The sequence below is a fragment of the Pelobates fuscus genome, chromosome 7 (assembly GCF_036172605.1).
Source record: "Pelobates fuscus isolate aPelFus1 chromosome 7, aPelFus1.pri, whole genome shotgun sequence".
Taxonomy (NCBI): Eukaryota; Metazoa; Chordata; class Amphibia; order Anura; family Pelobatidae; genus Pelobates; species Pelobates fuscus.
Window position 1 is genome coordinate 109,726,061 of NC_086323.1, and position 18,548 is coordinate 109,744,608.

At 40.6% G+C, this 18,548-nt stretch overlaps 1 protein-coding gene across 1 annotated transcript in view; it reads left to right on the forward strand.

Annotated features, from left to right (window-relative positions):
- TAB1 (TGF-beta activated kinase 1 (MAP3K7) binding protein 1) overlaps positions 1-10,560 on the forward strand; it is a 58,097-nt gene extending 47,537 nt beyond the window's left edge. Inside the window, exon 11 of the mRNA XM_063426391.1 lies at positions 8,243-10,560. Within this exon, the coding sequence (XP_063282461.1) occupies positions 8,243-8,453 (211 nt within the window). The 3' untranslated portion in view covers positions 8,454-10,560. The remainder of the gene's footprint in view (positions 1-8,242) is intronic.
- The last annotated feature ends 7,988 nt before the right edge of the window (positions 10,561-18,548 follow it).

Genomic DNA, 18,548 nt, shown 5'->3' on the forward strand with positions numbered 1-18,548 from the left:
TTTCCAGGAAACATTCAAGAATGTATAGAGCTTGTAAAACATGTACCTTGTTAATATCAGTTTACATAGTAAATATGTGATATATTTTCCTGTGATGGCTGCTGCTTACAGCAAACTCTTGTGTGTATTCACATACAACAGTGTACACAGACAAGGGTGATACTGCAGCTTTGGAGTGTGTTTCCCTCCAGAAATCATCCTTTTTCTATTGGTGTGCATGGAGGAAGTAACAAAGATCGAGAAGACCTTCAGAGATAACACACCTGGGAGCTATACACATGGGATAAATGTATTGCCTGCTCACCCCCTCCCTATAATGACTGTCATTGTTACAGTGGCCCCAGTGCTTTATTCCTTCCAACTGCAATTCCCCATGTCAATGACTTTACAGAAAATAAGAAATTGGAGCCGGACAGTGCGTGTGGAGGGAGGGGTGTGTCTTTATTCTGTGTAACAGGGCATCTAAATTTGTAATGGTAGGTGTAATGCAGGGAGAGTTCTATGATAGTTGATATATATAACGTGGAGCGGTGTATGGATGATGAATAGTACGTTTAAAGATGCGCAACTGAGAAAGACAAGAACTGCAATGTATTGTTGATATGTTAAAACTTAAATAATAGATCATGAGCAGAAAACTGACTGACATATTGCCTTGCCAGTAACAGTAAAAGAAGGGGAGGGGTTAGTCTTTCCTTTGTCCTTAGTTTAATGTAATTGTAGATTTAACCGTATCAATAGCACATGCAACATATGCATGACTACCATCATCAGTCTAAGTATCTGCAGACATCATGGCTCAAAATTTCCATTCGCTATTAGTGTTTGGCAAGTGGAAATTTAGCCCTGGCAAGTAGAAACTCACTCCTAGTGAGTACGTATGTTATGCCTGGCAGTGGTGAGTAATTTTTATGCTGGTGGCATAGGCCCTGCAGATATAAAGGTCTTTTTTTTTTTTTTTTTTTTTTTTAAGATAACTGTGATTGAAAGATAGAAGGATAGACAATATATATGTATATTGGGAAATGTTCAACATAAGTTGTATGGGCAAAACAGGAAGTAAATAAACTTACTATTAGTATTGCATTGAAATTCAGTTGAGAGCTGTTTGTTTCTTCTGTAAAATAAAGCACATTTTAACACACCGTTTAGGAATTTGGCTCCTCAACAGCAGCTTATTTGGCACCAGAACTAGCATGTTCAGTGTTACAAAAAAGCATAAAAATAAACAACAATAAATATTAGTTACCCAGAATACCCTGATACTCAGAAGGTAGATGGACAGGCTCTCCCATACCTCCCTGTTGTAGTAGATGAGATATTAACCCTTTAGCTTTTAGGCCAGGCATCTCAAACTCTGGTTCCCAGGTTTTACAACTCTCATTCTTCTCTATCCATCTATTGCATTCAAATAATTCTGGGATTTGTAGGTCATAAATATCAGTAGGGTCAGAGTTCGAGATCCTTGTTGTAGGCCATACTCACTGCATTTCAACATCAATATCACTGGTTGTTGTTGTTGTTTTCTGAACATTACCCTCACAGATTATATGTTGTTGTTTTTTTTCTCAGTAGATCATAAACGTTTCGGAAATACGTTTAGTTTGCAACTTAATAAATTAAAAATATTTTTTAAAAGCCACCATATAAAATGCGAAAAGGGGAATTTTTAGTGCAATTTTCCATAATGTGTACATTAGTGAACAACCACATGGGAGGCATTTTATAAATTGCTTCAAAAATACAGATTTTAATTAAATAATTACTTATTATTGCTGGTTATCTTAAATATGTGCAACCAGGTGAAGATTTCATATTTAGCATAATAACTTTCACATTAGTTTAACAATTATATCAGAACTGATTTTGTTATATACTTTGAGAAATACATAGATAATGATAACAGCATTGCAAGGTGAACTATTTCCAGTTTAATAGGTTAATATCTCATGTTTGGGGGCGGGGCCGGACCGCCGACAGGATCAGACACGCTCTGTCTGAGCTCCCGCTTTGGGGCCGAGAAAACGGCGCAAACTGGAGGCAAAATTTTCCCCAGCCACCCGCAACAACACTCACACTGATCCCCAGATCCTGGGGTACGAGGGGATACCCTTCAAGATGCCTACAGTGACCCGATGAAGGCCCGAGGCATGAGGAGCTTGAGCCGGGACGAGACAGCCGCTCTCCCGGGTCTCCGGCCGGTGTCTGGCGTCCCCCCCCCCCCCCTTGTCATGACAAGCGGGGCCGAAAACTACCACCCTGCTATGGGAAACTCCCCGGCGGTATTCCCTAAAATGGCCGCCGCACGCCAGCCACATGGGTGACTTGCCGCAGGAGAAACCATCCAATACCACCGGATCAACACAGCAACCTGCCCTGGGGATTACATTGAGCAGATTAAGGGGCTGCTAACTACACATATATCGGGTGGGAGAAGGAAATAAAATACAAACCTTCGCGTCTGTGGAGGACGCCATCACTCTCCTGGGGCCCATTTTATCTGCCTGAAGGACGACTTCAATGGCTGCATCTGCAACCATGTCTTTTCTATGCGGCGCAATGCAACAATACTTTCCCTGACTGATATGCATCCTTCAGAGCAAACAGCCTGCCAGCACTGTGTATGGCCTAAATGAACCCAAGCAGGTCCTCTAACGCGCAATCCCACAGAGGTACCACCAGTGCATCTCAGGTACCATCATGCCCTTAATCCATCGGCTGATTTGCACCAACCCTGGCATGGACTGTTCGAGCCACATTACTTACTCGGATGACTATCCTTACAACCCTGCAAGTACCTAGTGACCATGGCACCCTGCCCGAGTTGAACCGCATTATTTTTTTTAAAGTTTTTAAGCATTATTCTCTGGGCTGGACTTGGACTATAACCCCCATAATTACCATCCGGGGACCAATACACATGGAACCTGCTTTTTCTCAAGTTCCCCACAGGGGCATCTCCTGCAGAAATAACCCGTGGTTATATATGTCATGTCACTATATATGTCTCTACATGTTCCTAGCCTAGTAATTAATGGCACTCTAACGGCCTCCCTACCTAGACTGTTTACCTAACACTAACTGTCCCTGGGCCCTAGTGCAGATCTTGTGTTGTTTCATGCATTTTTGGCATAGCTAAACGTATACCTCACCTGCCTCTCCAGCTAAACAGGAGAAAATACTTGAAAAGCGACATTAAAGGGACACTATAGTCACCTGAACAACTTTAGGTTAATGAAGCAGTTTTGGTGTATAGAACATGCCCCTGCAGCCTCACTGCTCAATTATCTGCCATTTAGGAGTTAAATCCCTTTGTTTATGAACCCTAGTCACACCTCCCTGCATGTGACTTGCACAGTCTTCCATAAACACTTCCTGTAAAGAGAGCCCTATTTAGGCTTTCCTTATTGCAAGTTCTGTTTAATTAAGATTTTCTTATCCCCTGCTATGTTAATAGCTTGCTAGACCCTGCAAGAGCCTCCTGTATGTGATTAAAGTTCAATTTAGAGATTGAGATACAATTATTTAAGGTAAATTACATCTGTTTGAAAGTGAAACCAGTTTTGTTTTTCATACAGGCTCTGTCAATCATAGCCAGGGGAGGTGTGGCTAGGGCTGCATAAACAGAAACAAAGTGATTTAACTCCTAAATGACAGTGAATTGAGCAGTGAAATTGCAGGGGAATGATCTATACACTAAAACTGCTTTATTTAGCTAAAGTAATTTAGGTGACTATAGTGTTCCTTTAATATATATATATTAAAATTAGCCGAGCTTAACATAACCTGGAATGCCAGAAAGCAGCTAGATATAATGAGAATATTACCTAAGTCCTAAGGCATATATGTTCAACCTGTTTTCAGTTAACTTAGTTTAATTTTGTTACTATCTAGAAACTCTTGGTCACTTAGCAAAAATGTGTGCAATTATGCTAATATGTCTAATGTGTAAATCTTCACTAGTCAGGCAATGTTTATTTGTCCCTAATCACCACTGCGCACGGTGGAATCATAGTATGTTTAATATTTTCAGCCTGTCGACCCACTCGTGACCCAACACAATAGACGTGCAAAGCAAGCATGTATTTACTACGTTTATAAGCTTAACAAAGTTCCTAGCGTTTCTTATTTATCTACAAAAAAAAAAGTGCAGTTTCTCTTTGCCATGACCATGTATGCCGTTGAAATGCCTGTAACCGCTGTCGTGGCGCTACAGACTACTCTGTACTGTAATCTAATGCACAAGAAAAATAAAGAATTAAAAAATATATATCTCATGTTTGGATAACAATATGAAGGATTATTCCAAGCATCATGAATTAAAGTGGTTATGGTGCTTGAAACCTGTATTTGCTGCACTTTTTATTTTGAAATGCTGCATGTCAGTGCTAAGGAAATCCAGGTAAAACATATCTACAGTCCTATTCATTACTAATTCAACTTAAACGTGAATCATGAGAGCCTCTTAAAGCTTGTTTCAAGTGTATAATTACAGCGCCTGCGTTTACATAGATATTGGAGTACTCCTAATATTAGAGGTGAAGGAAGGTAGGGGGATGGGTAGACTTTAGGGGGGCAGGAAGGAATCAGATTTGGTGGGTACAGCTTCCTATTGTATGAGGGTATGAAAATCTCTTGAGTCTGTGAAAAGAAGGCCAGTGGCTCCAAATGTTGAGATATATTTAATGCTAATGGGTGTACTCAAATATAAGTTCCTCCATGGAACAGCGGTCTTCCATGTGCTGGAACCATAACTAGAGGGAGGGACTGTTTGTTTCAAACTGTCAAAACAGCAGATCAGCAGGGCCCTTTAAATGTTGCAGCCGCCTGAGCGCTCTATAGAGAGCGCTCAGGCGGCTGCCGCACTGCCTCACCTCCCCTTCCTGTAGCGTGGCCAAGCTCCTCTCCGGTCCGCGACCCGGCCGGACTGACAGGAAGTGCACACTGAGTGTGCACTTCCTGTCAGTCCGGCCGGGTACAGGAAACAGAAACTCCTGTACCGCTGACCGGAGAGGAGCTCGGCCACGCTACAGGGGAGGTGAGGTTAGGAGGAGAACTGGGGGAGAGTGGGGGGGTTAGAAGAACTGGGGGAGGGGAGGGAGATAAGAAGAACTGGGGGGGTAAGAAGAACTGGGGGGGTAAGAAGAACTGGGGGGTAAGAAGAACGAGGGGAGGGGAGGGGGGGTAAGAAGAAGAGGGAAGGTGGGGGAGTAAGAAGGAAACAAGGGAGGGGGGAGTAAGAAGGAAACAAGGGAGGGGGGAGTAAGAAGAAAAGTGGAGGGGGCTAAGAAGGGGGGAGGGGGAGTATGAAGAGGGGTGGGGGGAGTAAGAAGAAGACAAGTGGAGGGGGAGTAAGAAGAAGAGGGGAGGGGGGAGTAAGCAGAAGAGGGGAGGGGGGAGTAAGAAGAACACAGGGAGGGGTGGTGAGGTGAAAAGAACACAGGGAGGGGGGGTGAGGTGAGAAGAACACAGGGAGGGGGGGGTGAGGTGAGAAGAACACAGGAAGAGGGGGTGAGGAGAGACCACTAAGGGACAGCATGGAGAGCTCTTTCACACTACACACACACACAATGCATCCCTATACATACACAGAAACACACAATGCATCCCTTACACACACATGCAAACACACACACACACACACACACTGCTTCACTTACATACACACAGAAACAATGCATTTCTTACACACACTCAATGCACACACTTACAGACACACACCTTGCATCCCTTATGCATACAAACACAGATTCACACACTGGATCCCTTACACACAACCACAAACACACACTGCTTCCACTACACACAAACACACTGCATCACCTACACAAACTGGTATGCCTATACACTACATTCCATAAGCACACACATTAGATCCTCTACAATAACACATAACACATCCCCTACACACTACACTCCCGGTGAGCGAATTTAATGGGTGGGACATACAGGTGGACTTATGGGTGGGCCTTATGGGAATACTCACCGTCAGGCCCTGGGGCCCAGACCTTGAGGTGCTTCCTGTTCTCCCAGAACATTGAATTTTGTGACCGCAGTTACAAAGAGCCTCTAGAGATCCGGTTCTACACCAGACCAGTGGAGCAAAACTGCAGCCAGTGCCCATCACCATCTTCATCTGGTTGTAAGTAGGCAATCTAGTATATTATTAGTGACACTAATCTCTAATTAACCTCACATTAAAGGGACACTATAGTCCCCAGAACCACTGCAGCTTAATGAAGTGGTTCCGGTGTCTATAGCGTGTCCCTGCAGGCTTTTTAATGTAAACACAGTGTGCAGCACTGACGCTAGTTCATATGGCAGATCATATGGGTGGGGCATTGTGATGTCACATGGGGGGGGGGCGGCAAATTTTTCTTTTGCCTAGGGCGGCAAAAATCCTTGCACCGGCCCTGCAGATCAGGGCTTTGACCACATCAAGGATCTTAATTGTCATGAATTATTTTTGTACAGTCAGGTGCGGGTTGTCGTGTGGTGGAGTAGGAATGGGGCAGGCTGAAGGGGAGGGGGATTATGAGAACTTATGTATCGTCGGTAAATAGAATTTTCACCAGTATGGAAGAATAAGTGAGCACTAAAGGTGAAGGAGAGTACTTTTGGCTTTTCTGTACACTTCATAAAAGGCACATACTGCAAATCTTGATCTTGCATAATTACGTGCAATCATTTTTTCATCTTGTGAATAATATTTGACTCACTTTATGTGCACTATTTTTACAGGTATAAGTAAACAGCCCTTAGTAGCAACCGTTTGTACACGTTTGTACAAAGATATTTTCTTTTGTGTTGAGAAGAATACAGTGCATTCAGTTTATTGCCTTACCCCAAAGGAGAGAGTTGATCAGAACATTGTGTTTTAGGGTTCAGAGCCAGGGCTTATATTTAACAATAGATAATTAAAAGTTAACCTTCTTTTCAAAAAGTGTTTAAGATTCTGGTGCTTGCTTACAAGTCCCTGCATAATGCTGCTCCAACCTACCTATCCTCCCTAATACACAAGTATGTCCCGTTGAGGCCCCTGCGCTCTGCCAAAGACCTACGTATATCCTCAGTCCGTACTCCCACCTCTAATGCTCGTCTCCAAGATTTCTCTATGGCTGCACGTCTTCTGTTGAACCCCCTTCCCTTCTCCCTAAGACTTTCACCCAGTCTCCACTCATTTAAAAAATCATTGGAAACTCACTTCTTCAAGAAAGCACGTCAATTAAACTGTTAGCAGGCTTTTATCCCTTAACCCCCATGACTCCTCTCCTGTAACTGTCAAAATGACCTACTAAGCCCTCAGTGAATACTTTTCCAACAACTTACTTCGTACCCCTACTTTTACCCTTTGTGTCACTATACCCCACTCCCTCTAGAATTTAAGCTCATTGAGCAGGGCCCTCCACCTCTCTGTTCCTGTACATCCAGTTGTATGTTTACAATTACATGTCTGTTAGTCCACCCATTGTACAGCGCTATGGAATCTGATGGCGCTATATAAATAATAAAATAGTAATGTTCTGTCTAGTATTCGTTATAGTACACAATTTGACTTATGGTTTTCAGAATGTCTGCATGTGTACAGGCTGCACACTCCATTCCTGCCCTGACTAGATTAGCAACCACTTCCAACCTGCTCACTCTGTGGGTGAACAGGTTGAATACCCCTTGACTGCTTTGTCTGTGGATTGAAATGCTGACCACACTTTGGCTGGTCTGTCAGCAAATGGACAGCTTGTCCATCTCCTGCCTGCTCCATATAAAAATTATTTGACCACCTTCCTTGTACTCTGGATGCAAATGGTCAGTTGGCAATCTCTTTCCCTCCCTTGCGTAGTGTTAGTTTTTTTTTTTTTTTTTTTTGTTTTTTTTAAATAAAGCACCTAACAATTTAGTAATACACATTAACACCTAATTTCATTGCAAATATTAATTATGCCCTCCCCAGTACCATTCATTATAACAATACTATAATGCAAGGGTGCCCATTGAGGCTTTGTCATTCTAAAGGTGTGTAAAGCATCATGGGAGTTGTAGTTCTACAACATATGGGGGATCTACCTTTTGGCCACTCATGCTATAACGGCTTAGTGTATTGTTTGAAAATCTTTTAAGATTGAGATCATTCAGAAGCATAGGATAGGACCCAGGACACTCTGAAATTAGTAATGTGTTAATACTGAAGCTGTATATTTTAATTTATTTACATTTTTATCATTTTTACTGTCACATCTTTTAGACAATCACCAAGTGCTACTCTCCAGTCGACCAACACTCATACTCAAAGCAGCAGCTCTAGCTCGGATAGTGGTCTCTTCCGCTCTCGCCCATCTCCCTCCCTGCAACCAGATGAGGACGGTAGAGTGGAACCTTATGTTGATTTCACCGAGTTCTATCGGCTTTGGAACGCTGAGCATGGTGACCCAGGAGCTCCAGTTACTGCTCAGTGAAGTGAACAATGAATGATTTGGCTTCTATTGCTGGAGACAAACCATCACACAATGACAATGAACAGTTTAGCCTAACAATCCTCCAAATGCTCTTTCTCTGGTTAATCACTGCAAGAGGTCTACCTCCTGGTCGGGGGGGGAAAGGGGGGGACTCTTCACACATTTTATTTTACAAGGAACACCACACAACTATCCTAAAAAGAAATTCCATCCAAATTTTTGTTGTCAAACAGCATTTTCTTTCAGACAACTCATTCCCTTATTAGAGAATGGCACAACAGTAAGAAAAGTATTGTAAAACCCCTAAGTTGCATGAATACCTTTCTCCTGCTGCCCACAAGTTGATGATATATGGGCTATTTACTGCAGGCCATGCCTTGCTTCCTGCAGAGATTCTCATACCACTCTGGGTCTATAAATTGTCCAATGGCATTCTTTCACAAGGCTGATAAAAGACTGGAAACCGTACAGATCTGAATAGTCAAGATAACTTTGTTATATCCCTTGTGAAAATACACAGGATGACAACACGGGACTATAAATGAACATGTCATATAGCTACATATAGCACTGATTTAAAAAAATATATATATATATTTAAAGTACTAGTAACAGTTAATAATGTATGAAAGCCGGATTTGTTTTCAAAGTTGGGCAATTTTTTATGCCAGAGGCTTTCAGTGCACAGTAAGCCCCTAATAGATAAACTAATGCCCACATCTCTTAAATAGCCTATTGCTTAAAACCAACTTTTCCTTTTTTTTTTTTTTTTTTTAAGGGTCTTCAGAAATATACTTTCAAGGAAAACGTATTCTGAAAGATGTATACATGTTCATTTGTCAGTTACTTGATTACTATGCCTTTTTCATCTGTTACTACCTTAAAATGTGGAAACATACAAGTTCGTGTTTCTTACAGGAATAACCAATCTCCTTGATCTCTAACATTATAGTGTACCTGATACATGGTGACAGGTGACCTTAAAATGTTGAGAATTGTGTAAATATGTAAGGGATTTTACAACGTATCTTGAGACTATCCCATGTTTTCTAGTCTACAATAGCCTCAAACTGCACTTTAGAGCGTGAGCCAAGGTGACGGTTCCACAAGCAGTGTGTTTCATTCTAGCTTTCACATGGACTGAAATAAAAGTTACTTTATTCGAAGGATGAAAAGTAAGTTATTACAAACAAGAATTCTGATGTGTCAATAGAGCGAACATTCTAGATTTGTCACTGACTAACAATGAAACGCCTGGATTGTGGAACATGTATGCTGTAAATAAATATTACCTCATAGCACTTTCATACGTTACATTTAACTGATTTCACAGGATAAGATAAAGCTTTAATTCCTGACAGATGGGACATACTCCCTCAATAAGCAATCAATGTGATATCAAGGCAAGCGCAGTACATGCTACAAACACAGCCTGATTGTTAGTTACAGTAACATTCAGATCATTCTGTAAGTTGTAGCTTGGCTTTTCAACTATATAAAACAAACAGTATAAATATATAGTAAGATTCGTTTTCTGTCATCACGTTTGGTTTCCCCCCTCCGCCCCTTTTTATGTGCAAAAACAGATCTAGGCGATTACACAAATGTGTAAATATGTGTATACAATAAAGTATATGGTATTGTTTACAAATTCTGATCATGTTTGTCTCTCCATAAAACCAAGTGTTAAACTTGTAACACCCTTATTCTAAATTGATTGCATTTTAACACCCTTATTCTAAATTGATTGCATTTTAACACCCTTATTCTAAATTGATTGCATTTTAACACCATTTTTCTAAATTGATTGCATATTCTTTTGAGCATTTTTAAAAGATCTTTATGTAAATATTGCCGTAGAAAAAAAATCCTTTCTAGAGTAGCTCAGGAAAGATAAACATAGGTATTCCTTCACTGTTCAGATGTATTTTATTGACATTAATACCCCCTTAAGGTTTTTTTTATTTTTTATTTCTTCATGTGCACATTTTCCTAATTGTAAAACTATTAGGAAAATTGCACTGGCAGGTTATTTGCCATCCTGGGTGGGACTGGTTTGTGACCAGGTGTCATTATGTACTGTATTTTAACCCCTACATAACTACTGGAGCCTTTAACATTCTTTTTATTTGTAAACTGAACACAATATAGTTTCTAGAAATAGGACATATTCAAAATAGAAAATGTTCAGTTAAGCAAAAAATTGTAGGATTTTTAAAAATCAATTCTTTGTTTTAACATTCTCTTATTTCTATTTCAATGTTTTCATGCTATTCATATTAAAACTTATTTGCCACTTTCATATTGCTTTAAATCACTGAAGCAAATTATTGACTTATAACCAGTGTTAACCAATTTTCTACATTGTTTGTGAGATAATCTGTGCAGTTATTATTATAATTGATTCAGAATCCAAAGAAAGCAAATCATTAGAAATGTTCTTCTGCCTTGATGACATTACATATTTGTATTAATACACCAGGTTACAACATATACTGTGTTGTGTGGTTTAGAGCTAAATTTTCAAATTGGATGAATACTTTTGATTTTATGCTTTTGGATTTAAAGGACCACTATAGGCACCCAGATCACTTCAGCTCAATGAAGTGGTCTGGGTGCCAGGTCCCCCCTAGTTGAAAGAGAAACTGCATCCAAACATTCGGTGTCTTACATTACAACAGTGCATGCAGACACTGAACTTTCCTCATAGAAATTCATTGATTCAATTCATCTCTATGAGGAGATGCTGATTGGTCAGGGCTGTGTTTGAATTGTGCTGGCTCTGCCCCTAAATTGGCTCTTTGTCAGTCTCAGCCAATCCTATGGGAAAGCATTGTGATTGGATCAGGCCACCACTTCTGATGATGTCAGCAGACAGCAGTTTTTTTCTGAGGCAAACAGCATGCAGAGTTTCAGCTTCAGGCTTGAATACAAGTAAGATTTTACAATTTTTAGGGAGGCATGAGGGGGACAGGGTGGCTTGATTGTGGTTTTAACCCTATAGGGTCAGGAATACATGTTTGTGTTCCTGACCCTATAGTGCTCCTTTAATATTGACAGCAAATTTCAATGTAGTTTTAGTCAGTCTTTTGACTAAAAAGCAATGTTAGTATTATTCGTATTTTAGTCATCTGAATTGTACTAGTTTTAGTCTACTAAATCTCCAATAGAATTTAGTCAACACGATTACAATCTAATGGCTTTAGTTAAAGCCTCTATATATCTGCTTTGCCCCTTCCCCAGACCCTCTGGGTGTATCCCCGCCCATGCACCTATCTGTGGCTCTTTTTCTCCACAGTCCCATCTGTGTGTCTCCTCCTCCCTAGCACCTTGTCTTTTTCTCCCTCCTCTGTCGCTTTGTATTCCCCCAGTCCCTGCATGCATCTTATCTCCCAAATGTGTCTAATTTCCCTAGCCCCCCCCCCCCCCCCCCCAATGTGTCTGTCCCCCAGGCCCCCATGTGTCTCATTACCTCTCCTCCCTCCCCATGTGTTTGACCCGCCAGTGTTCATTTTGGCGGCAAATTTCAATGTAGTTTTAGTCATAGTCTTTTGATTAAAAATCCATTTTAGTTTGTCATATTTTAGTCATTTGAATTGTTTTTGTCTAGTATTAGTAGGCTAAATCAACATGACTAAAATCTTATGGGTCTAGTTAAAGCCTCTATGGGTCTCTCTTGCCCCTTCCCCAGACCCTTTGTGACTCTGTGTCCTCCAAACCCTGGTCTTTCTCTTTTGCCCCCTTTTCTCAGCTTTTCTGTGTATCTTTGTGTCCTATGAGCCCCTCTGGGTGTCTCCCCACTCAAGCCCCTGTCTGTCTCCATTGCCCCTACCTTTGTCTGTATCTTTTGCCCTTTCCCCAGCCCCTCTGTGGCTGTTTGACCACCTCCCAGGCACTCTGTGTGTTTCTTTCTCTCCACAGCCTCATTTGTGTCTCTTCCCCGACCACCTTGTTTCTTTCTCCCCTAGCCACTCTGTCACTTCATGCCTTCCCAAAGCCCCTCCATGCATCTCATCTCCCCATGTGTCTCAATTCCTCCCATCAGCCTCTCCATGTGTCTCATACCCCCGTCCCTCCATGTGTCTCATACCCCCGTCCCTCCATGTGTCTCATACCCCCGTCCCTCCATGTGTCTTTATCCCCCAGCCCCTCCATGTGTCTTCATTCCCTCAGCCCCCCATATGTCTCATTTCCTCTCCTTCTTCCCCCATGTGTTTTACCCACCAGTGTTAATTTTGGCGGCAAATTTCAGTATAGTTTCAGTTGTATTTTAATCATCTGAATTATTTTAGTTTTAGTCAACTAAATCTGACGAAAGTTAAAGGAACACTATAGGGTCAGGAACACAAATGTATTCCTAATCTTATAGTGTTAAAACCACCATCGGGCCCCCACTTGCCCACATAAATAAAGCACAATCTTACCTTTACTCCAGTCTGCTGCACGTCCCCAGGAAGCACCTCTAGCAGCCATCTGAGGAGTGGCCAGTGGAGGTATCCCTAGGCTGTAATGTTAACACTGCACTTTCTCTGAAAAAAGCCTGAAGGGATTGATTATACTCACCAAAACAAATACCTAATACAATATGCTGAGGTTGTTCTGGTGACTAGTGTGTCCCTTGTAACACTGATATGCAGTAGGTAGATATACAACACATGGATTGGGAATGTGTAGTTTGAAAGGAACATTGTATTGTATTTGTTACATCGATCAGTCTGTTCCTAGGCACAGCATACTTTGCCTCGGACATCTGTGTTAACTATTTCTTTGTTTAATGGAGTCTGTTCTAATTCAAGGCAGCAGAAGGATCATAATCCCATTATTAATATCATTTGAAAATCAGCAACACTTATGTGGAAGATAATGCTTGCTTCTCTAAAGGTCGAATTTAGGGCTTTCGATTATTTGATAAAGGAATAGTGGTGTGACTATTATTTTTTTTTGTGTGTGTGTGTGTATGATTGTATAATCAATCTGATATCTATTCATTATTTTTAAGCTACTGTATGGTATTTGTAGAATGAAATGTTACAAGGATCGTGGTTTCATCTTTCTTTACTCAAAGCCAGATCGATTGCATGACTGTCAGCAAGTAGACAGCCACTAGAGGTGGGGATAACCCTTAAAGGTAATTATTGCAGTCTATTAAAAACTAAAAAAAATACCTTTGCAGGATTAAGAGGCCTGCCTGGGACTATGCACCCAGACCACTTCAATGAGCTGAAGTGGTCTGGGTGCCTATAGTGTCCCTTTAAGCAACATAATAAACAAATCCCCACCCACCCTTCTTCAAAACATAATAACTTTATAGATAAACAGATTGCTTGCAGTGTGCAGGTTATAAGGTCGCCCCATAGGAGATGCTGTGTTTTTTCAGTGAGCATCCTTGGTATACTACTGCCAAAAAGATGAGCAAGAATCAAGTTCTGCATATCCGAGAGCTTTTGAATGAAAATACCAGACGATAAAGTGACCTTCCAATTTACATCTAACGTCTTAGATTACCATGTGAACCACATGCTGTTCTGCTTGCTTTTTTGTTTTCTTTGTTTAGTTCTAGTCTTGCTAGCCCGAAATAAATAATTCCTTGTTCATTCCTTAAATGTCAAACATTGTATTCTGTCAAAACTTACAGCCTTGGAGATGCTCCTAGAATACACTTTTTTTTCAGGGCAAATGAAGGGAAATAAAATATCACACAGGTGAAAGTATTATGTAAATGGGCAGGTATGTCTCCCAACTGGAGATACAAGGTGGGATCTGGAAGACTCCTTCACTCATATGCTACACCTTTGCATTTGGACATAATGTTTGGCCCAATTCTTCGGCAAACAAGCCCTTGTTCTGTTGCTTTAAGGTTTTATTTCCCCTCCTTTCTTTGCTTTAGCATGCCAGTCTGTCAGTGCTATCTGGGTAATAGAAAAAACACTAACATCTCCCCATCTTGGGACCAGAGTTTGCTGTGAATTGACCCATTGCTTATCTCCAGTGTGAAGACCTTAAGACTTCACTTTATTTGTGCTAAGATTAGAATAAAACATCATTCACTGTCAGGGCGGTACTTCCCAGTCCACTTGTATCTAGCCAGAATATTTCTTTATTACAAAACACATATTGTCTCTATAATTGCTGTACAAGTTACATCAAGGTATGGATTAGGTTGTCTAATCGTCTGCAAATCTACTACTAATATTCTGGTCTGCTGACAAAAAAAAAATGTTCCATAATTTTAGATGCTTTATGTTTTATTGGAACACCCACACATCGCATAATACCAATTACCTAAGCTTGCTGGAGTCTGTTGCATGTTAATTGCTTATACTTTGTCTCAGTTTTTTAAGAATATTATTGGTCTGAATAGCAATACAGTCATATTTGTTACTATGATTGTACATCCAGTTCGTGGCTGTGCCTTATTAGCATTGAATTTTTTTTTACTATTTGCTTCCTGGCTGTAGACCTATTAATAATGCTTTAGCAAAGTAACCTACCCTTCATTATCCCATAATGTATATGGGTTAGTTGACACCTTCAGCCATGTGGGCTGACGGCATATATCTATTGATTCAGAACTTTTGATATCTTCTAGGGGTTTCCCAGGAAAATGTTTAGTTGTTTCCTGTTAGGCTTTTTTGTGTGTTTTTCTTGTTTATTTTTGCTTTCTTCCTGCAAGCTTGTGAATTATCTTATGTCAAGTTAAATAATAAAAATGTATGCATATGTACTGTAATTTTCTTTTCCTCGCTATTACTCATGGTATTATACACTGATCAGTCACAATAATTAAACCACCTGCCTAATATTGTGTAGGTTACCCTTGTGCTGCAAAAAACAGCTCTAATGCATGGTGCAAGGCATGGACTCCACAAGACCTGTGGTGTCTGGCAGGTCCCTTAAGTCCTACAAGTTGCGAGTTTGGACCTCCATGGATTAGATTTGTTGTCCCAGAAAATCCCACAGATTCTCAATCAGATTGACATCTGGGGAACTTGGAGGCCAAGTTATCATCTTGAACTCTTTGTCATGTTTCTCAAACCATTCCTGAACTAGTTTTACACTATGGATGGTTGCATTAACCTGATGAAAGAGGCCACTGCCATCAAATTGCCATGAAGGGTATACGTGGTCTGCAACAATCACTAGATAGTTGGTTAGGTGTCAAAGTTACCTCCACATGAATGACAAGACCCATAGTTTCCCAGCAGAACATGCCTAGAGCATAACACTGACTCCGCCAGCCTGCCTTCTTCCCAAAGTATTGTATTCCTGCTACAATCTCTCCCGCACGTTAACGACGCACACACACCCAACAATCCACTTGATCTATAAGGAAATGTGGTTCATCATACTTGGCAAACTTTTTACATTGCTCTATGGTCCAGTACTGATGCTCACGTCCGCCTATGTTGGCTATGCAGTCCCATACACAGCAAACTGTAATGCGCTGTGTATTCTGGCATCAATGAGCCTTAGCAACCCATGATCCTGATGCTGGTTCAACAGTTGTCCTTCCTTGCACCACTTTTGGTAGGAACTAACCGGATGCATACCGGGAAAACCCACAAGACTTGCCGTTTTAGAGATGCTCTGACCTAGTTATCAAGCGATCACTATTTGACCCTTGTGAAAGTTAATCAGAAGCAGGAAAAATTGGCAAGAACATGAAATTCAATAACTTACTGTTCACTTGCTGCCTAATAAATCCCACCATTTGACAGGTGCCATTGTAACAATACAATCAATGTTATTCACTTCACCTGTCAGTGGTTTTAATGTGGCTGATCAGTGTACACTAATTGCTCAAACTATATGCTGCCATGATTAACCAAAAATAGGGGAAATGTATTCATACTGTAATTTTCTTTTCTTTTTTGCTATTATTTATGCAGCATATGGTTTTGGTCTTTAGTATATGCAATGAAAGTATATATTCACCTATAATAACCAACTGAAGACAATATTTACGTAATATATAAAGTAATCTTGAAGAAATAAGTTGATCAATCTGACTTCTACGTAATCATGGTTTTGTTAACTACCAGGTAATTGTCTTTTATACATTAGATATTCTCAACCTAAATGTAGTTTTTCTGTCTGTGTTCATGTGAATTTGTGTCTGTCTGTATTAGTGAGGCTTTTGTGAAAGAGAGACCTATAAAGTATTTTTAAAAATATTGTAGGAAATTCCCCATGAAACTTTCTACAAATTTGTTTTGTTGTGTGGTCTAGATTTTCTAATTTACACTACTATACCTTTCTAAATGACTGGTGTTTCTACTAAATGAGTATATGAAAGGCTTGTACAATATAAAACTATAACTGTCTTTTGGTAGATTATATAGTAACAAGGTAATCTAGTTGAATAAGAGACTCAATTCCATAATTTTTGTAGGGGCGTGGAAGACATTATAACTCTCACTTAAGGGGTTCTAGGTTCTCTAGAGTCTTCTGACACCATCCAGCGATTCAGCATTAAACCATTTATAAAGTGAACTTGAATTTTTTCAATAGCCGAAATCGCCCCCAAGTACATTGACTACATCATGTATCACAAAGTTGCTTTTCTGTGGGAATAGCAAGTCTTATGACGTGATTGTTGTGCAGATTTTTGTTTAACATTGTATTAACTATCCATAGACTTCAGGTGGAAAGGGTTTTCAATCACAATTTTTCCCCACCATAACATTTTTGGCAGCGCCTGCACTAAGAGTAGAAGGACTGGCTGTGGGAGGTCTTTTCTACTCTCCCTTGTCAAGCAGTTCTTCAGCATCAAGTTTATGCCAAATATTTGACTGGCAGGTAGAAGAAAGACTTATTTTAAAATGTATTTTTTTCAAACCTAGACATTTGCTATGAAATCTGCCAGCACAATGTAAAGGTAAAATGTTATGCTCTTCCAGTAGAGCATAAATTAAAATATCCGGGAGGTGAGGATGTCATGACGTGACGTGGTCACACACCAGGAGGCGGGGTTTAGGGGGCTGACGGACCAGCAGACGAAAAGCAGCCACGAGGTAGTGGTATCCAAGCAGAGGGGATCGAAGAGACAAAAGATATAGGTTCATAACAAGAACTCTTGTTGCAGGATAACAAGAGATCAAAGCTTGTAGGTCCAAAAGCAAGTATAATTAAAAAATCCATATGAGTAAAAAAAACTGGTGATGGGATTCTACAAAGATATATTAGTCATGTAATTTGAAAATATAAAATACTCTCAAACTTCATTTGTATATAAACAGAGTATATAATTCTGTATATAAACAGAAAGTGAAAGGTTCACAATTTGCTTAATTATATATGTGGAAAACCTAAAGGAAAAGGCAGTTGCAAACTGTGGCGAAACCAACCTCGCCACTGGGCCCTGGAGAAGCCTGTTTGCTAGCCTCCTACCTGCTGACTATGGCCCCTGGGTTATTTGGGGCATATTGTACTGTATATTGCTGCTACTGGCCCTTTTAACAGCATCTATGGACATATTAGGACTTTTGGGACTACTGTCCCTTTAAGACTGTGATACATATTCTAGTGTACTGCCTGTAATATTATATGTGTATTAAGTTTAACCTGGGATATGTATGCAGCATTCATCTGATTGTTCGGTAGAATCACTCCATTTATTATATTGAGTGAAACTACCGAACAACCAGACCACCCAGGAATAAGTGTGCCTCCAATTACAGTTTGCAACAATGTTGCAAACGGGTAATTGGCAATCAGTGTAATGTATTCTTTGTCCTCTGGGTGGCCGCCATTCGGGAAACAAACACGTGGCGGCGGCCATCTTAAACTACCGAACAGCGGTGTTTTGCCGTCGAGTGTCTGGAACTAAAATCGGACACTTGACTAGGCAAACACCGCTGAGACCTCCATACTTCCAGAAATTCGTATGGAAACTACCGAATGACCCGCCGTTCGGTAGAAAGAACCCCATAAACAAGGGAATTCATTCAAACCCTCTCCAGGCTCTATAACACAGGCAATTCGCCTGTTTTCATTCCCTTGTTTGTGACCGACCGCAGGGCCAAAATGCATGGAACTGTTTTCGGATACTTTACCCATGCGGTCGGTCAAATCTTTGGAACCCCATATCTCCCG